The 5,000-nt window shown below is 45.5% G+C and overlaps 1 protein-coding gene across 10 annotated transcripts in view; it reads right to left on the bottom strand.

Moving 5' to 3' along the window:
• Window positions 1-5,000, bottom strand: part of dock10 (dedicator of cytokinesis 10) — a 145,427-nt gene that overhangs the window by 4,881 nt on the left and 135,546 nt on the right. For all 10 annotated transcript variants that reach the window (XM_031573988.2, XM_031573985.2, XM_031573989.2 and 7 more), the window contains 3 exons: window positions 3,937-4,083; window positions 2,962-3,172; window positions 1,664-1,854 (listed from right to left, as the gene is read on the bottom strand). In XM_031573988.2, the coding sequence (XP_031429848.1) occupies window positions 1,664-1,854; window positions 2,962-3,172; window positions 3,937-4,083 (549 nt within the window). The remainder of the gene's footprint in view (window positions 1-1,663; window positions 1,855-2,961; window positions 3,173-3,936; window positions 4,084-5,000) is intronic.

Genomic DNA, 5,000 nt, shown 5'->3' with positions numbered 1-5,000 from the left:
GGCATCCTCAGTATACCCTTATAGTATATCAGATCTAGGCATCCTCAGTAGGCATCCTCAGTATACCCTTATAGTATATCAGATCTAGGCATCCTCAGTAGGCATCCTCAGTATACCCTTATAGTATATCAGATCTAGGCCTCCTCAGTATACCGTTATAGTATATCAGATCTAGGCCTCCTCAGTATACCGTTATAGTATATCAGATCTAGGCCTCCTCAGTATACCGTTATAGTATATCAGATCTAGGCATCCTCAGTAGGCCTCCTCAGTATACCCTTATAGTATATCAGATCTAGGCATCCTCAGTAGGCCTCCTCAGTATACCGTTATAGTATATCAGATCTAGGCCTCAGTAGGCCTCCTCAGTATACCCTTATAGTATATCAGATCTAGGCATCCTCAGTAGGCCTCCTCAGTATACCGTTATAGTATATCAGATCTAGGCATCCTCAGTAGGCATCCTCAGTATACCCTTATAGTATATCAGATCTAGGCATCCTCAGTAGGCATCCTCAGTATACCCTTATAGTATATCAGATCTAGGCCTCCTCAGTATACCGTTATAGTATATCAGATCTAGGCATCCTCAGTATACCCTTATAGTATATCAGGTCTTTGACCCATTGTCATTTTCTGACCTCACGTTGACCTTAGCGTGTGGAAAAGTGTGAGCACTCTCCATCTGTTCCGCTTAACGCACGTGTTTGTGTTAATATGGGTTCGATAATGCCTGGTCTGATCCTCTGCTTAACGCTGTGCTACCTAACTCACAGTGATTGACAGAAGGCTGCTGGGGTCGTAGCGAGTGTGAGGGGGGGGGGGGGGGGGGGCGGGTATGTGTGTGTCACCAGTAGGGTCGGTTGGGGGTCAGGGGGTCGGGGGGTCGGGGTACAGTAGCTGTAGGCCTGAGCTGTGCCACCCCTAAGCCTAATCTCTTAGACGCAACACGAACAGGAAGGCTTAACTGACAAGGCTGTTCCCTCAGGATCCAATCTCTCTAATGGACGACTGCTGACCAGTACAGTGCAGGCATGTATGATTTCATACTGCCAACACACCCATGAACAGGGCCTTGGGGAGAGCCAAGCACCAGGAATGGGTTATTGATACTAACCGGTTTAATCCAAACTCCAATTTGAAAGTAAATTATTGATACTAACCAGTCTAATCCAAACTCCAATCTGAGAATAAATTATTGATAATAACCAGTTTAATCCAAACTCAGAATAAATGATTGATACTAAACCGTTTAATCCAAACTCCGAACTGAGAATAAATTATTGATACTAAGTGGTTTAATCCAAACTCCGAACTGAGAATAAATTATTGATACTAAGTGGTTTAATCCAAACTCCAATCTAAGCCTGATTTCTCAAACTCAAACAGACTGATTCCAAACAAAAACTCTCAGTTCTACATATTGCTCATGAACACTCTCTATCTGTGTGTCCTATGTCACATCATGTTTGTGTGTGTGTGTGTGTGTGTGTGTGTGTGTGTGTGTACGTATGTGTGTGTGTGTGTGTGTGTGTGTGTGTGTGTGTGTGTACATATTTGTGTGTGTGTGTGTGTGTCTGTGTGTGTGTGTGTGTACGCATGTGTGTGTGTGTGTGTGTGTGTGTGTGTGTGTGTGTGTGTGTGTTTGTGTGTGTGTGTCTACCTTGACGCTAACGCTGCCCTGTAGTTTGAGCTGCAGCCGGATCATGTCCACCTCGTCCATGTTGCAGAGCTGGTTGAGCTCGGAGACCTTGCGGGACATCTCGTCTATGGCCACCTCCAGGGGGTTCATCTCCGCGCTGCTCTGCTCCACCACCTGGATGCGCTTCTTCAGGTACGGGAACGTGGAGCACGCTACGGGGGGACAGAGAAAGGAGTGACATTAAGGTACGGGAACGTGGAGCTCGCTACAGGGGGACTGTGACGCCCACCTGTGCCCCCCTTCAGGCTTCGCCCTGCCAGTGCACGGGAAGGACGAACCTGAGCCTAAATGCTTTATTGTCTGCACCTGTATTTAGGGTGGGGCTATAAAAGGGTTTCTCTCTCTCTCTCTCATTAGGCACTTCTTTTCGGTACTTGTAGGCACTATATTGATATTCTCTCTCACACGGGCTCTTTGACTTCTGTCTCTCACTTTCTCATTCATTTACCTAACAAATTGATACATTCATTCACCCATTCATGCACGACATTGAACATTACCTTTTTCATACCCCTATTTTGTTGATTGTTGACATTGGTAATAATAAATTCTTATTATTGAATTTAAACTGTCTTGTGTCTTGTCCCTCATTATGTGACGGTAACCTTTAACGAGTCTGCCGTTACAGGACAGAGAGGAGTGACACTCAGGTACGGGAACGTGGAGCTCGCTACGGGGACACAGAGAGGAGTGACACTCAGAATAGAACGAGGAGCTCGCTACGGGGGGACACAGAGAGGAGTGACATTAAGGTACGGGAACGTGGAGCTCGCTACGGGGGGACAGAGAGAGGAGTGACACTCAGAAGGGAACGAGGAGCTCGCTACGGGGACACAGAGGAGTGACACTCAGAGACACATAGTGTGACGTGACGGACAGACTGCAAATGAAGCCGAAGGGAACGTCAGCGCCACGCAAATGAAGGGAATGTCAGCGCCACGCAAATGAAGGGAATGTCAGCGTCACGCAAATGAAGGGAATGTCAGCGTCACGCAAATGAAGGGAACGTCAGCGCCACGCAAATGAGGGGAATGTCAGCGCCACGCAAATGAAGGGAATGTCAGCGTCACGCAAATGAGGGGAACGTCAGCGTCACGCAAATGAAGGGAACATCAGCGTCGCTCACGACAGACAAACAGCCATTTGCACCTGGACCTGCATTTATTCATTCAGCAGCCGCTTTGTCCAAAGTGTCTTACAGTTCGGGACAGATATCCACACTGAAATGGAAGGATGCTGTTGTCATGGTGATAGCTTACTGGTGAGGATGGTGCGTCTCTTGCACTGTTCCTCCACGTCGCCGTGCTTCTTCCCCGACAGCGTGAACGGCGTCTCGAACACGAAGCGGTTGATGTTGTGATGACGCTCGAAGTCCGTCCTCTTCTCCTGCTGCTCCTTCTCGTCCAAGTAGGGCACCACGTACGTCACCTGGATGTAGGCGTACCTGGGGTCAAGGTCCTTAGGGTTCACCTGTGGCACATTTAACATAGGGTTCATTAAAGTGGCATTATGCAGTAATTGTACTTCAGGATTAGGGTTAGGATAAGCAGTTTTACCTTAAAATAACAGCTTTAAAAAAATTGGGGCGCTACAATGACTTTTAATATGGAGAATCGCCTCCATGCCATTGCTATACCAGGGTCCGTAGGCATATTACTGCTAAATGTAGATTTGCCTGAAGCCGCCCGGTTTCTACTGTCTGCCGAACTAGTAAGTAGCTTATTTGCCGTCTTGCTTTGTCTTGTGTTGCACTTGCTTGATGTTTGACTGTGTTAGGACAGTTGTTGACTAACTAGTTTGTCATAATGTCAAAGTCAGCGCATTTCAAGAGATTTCGTTAGTTTTAGCCGCTAGCATATCGTTAGCGATTAGCAATTGTTCTGTTATGCTACTTTAATGCTGTGGGTTTGTGTTAATATGGGTTTACTGATGCTGTGGGTTTGTGTTAATATGGGTGTACTGACGCTGTGGGTTTGTGTTAATATGGGTAAACTGACGCTGTGGGTTTGTGTTAATATGACAAAGCAACTGAATTTCTATACAGAAACAGATACAGATTAAAACTACAGATATGCAAACGTCCAATTCTAAAATATACTGTATGTTAAAATGGAGGGATCGTCATGACCTGGATGTAAATATAGAGACAGAGGTCCATGTTTTAAAGGTAGAGGTCGAGACAGAAATAAAGGTGTGATGAAGTTGGTAAGAGAGGACAGGTGAGTGTGTCTGACCTTGTTGGAGTCCTGGATCATCTTGACGTTGTCAGCTCCGAACTTGTCTGAGTAGAGCTTGAGGAGTCTCTGGGAGATCTCCGACAGGCCCGTGAGCTTGGGCTCTTTGTAAATGAACTCCTTACTTTCCTCCTCTTCAAAGAAACCCTGAGGGACACAACACAGCGCTGCTGTCACACACCTAACACAGACACAGACGACGCTGCGGTTTACATGAGTGTACACTGACCTCTAGTGGTGGAGAAGGGATGTGCAAGAAATCTGGGTATATGGCCCCAAAATCACATTGTAAATGTGTGTCTCTGTGTCTCTGTGTGTCTGTGTGTGTGTGTGTCTGTGTGTGTGTTTGTAGTATGTGCGTGTGTGTGCAAAACACAGCAACCACACCAGTAAAAAAAGTTAATATCGTCGTCAGGTTGTTAGCGCACAATCCCGCTTGAAAAGGAGAAGGCAGTTACAATAGTTATTATTAATAATAATGACACAGATGTGGTTCTGAGAGCCGGAAGAAGAGGTGGTTGCCATGGTCACACTCTGTGCCACTCAATTAGTGCCATTCAGTTCCAGAGGAAGATGCAAATTCACCGTTACACTGACCACCTGCCAGCTACACACTACAGTATCTAAGAAAGATAGCGCCATACTGTATATTACATCATCTTATATGATAAAACATGGTAAATATAATACACTGGCCACATAATCTAGCTGTAAATATGGTACAATACATAATCTAAATGCAGTACACTACAATGCACTCTAGTACATCTATTAATTATAGTGCAATACATAGTTTAAATGTTATAGAATAAACTATCTATAGCTAAATGTAGTATATAACATCTTATATAACTACATCTAACTTTAGTGCTTGGGCCATCAGGGTAAAGGGGGGGGGGGGATTCCATTTAAGGAGGATCAACTTCAAACAGGAAGTGGAGGCACAGGCAGAGTCAAATGAACAGAGCTATAGATCAGAGTCACATGACCAGTGCTTCAGATCAGAGTCACATGACCAGTGCTTCAGATCAGAGTCACATGACCAGTGCTTCAGATCAGAGTCA

The sequence above is a fragment of the Clupea harengus genome, chromosome 9 (genome assembly GCF_900700415.2).
Source record: "Clupea harengus chromosome 9, Ch_v2.0.2, whole genome shotgun sequence".
NCBI classification, from domain to species: Eukaryota; Metazoa; Chordata; class Actinopteri; order Clupeiformes; family Clupeidae; genus Clupea; species Clupea harengus.
Note: the sequence above shows the minus strand (reverse complement) of the source record. Positions and strands in the feature narration are given on the sequence as shown.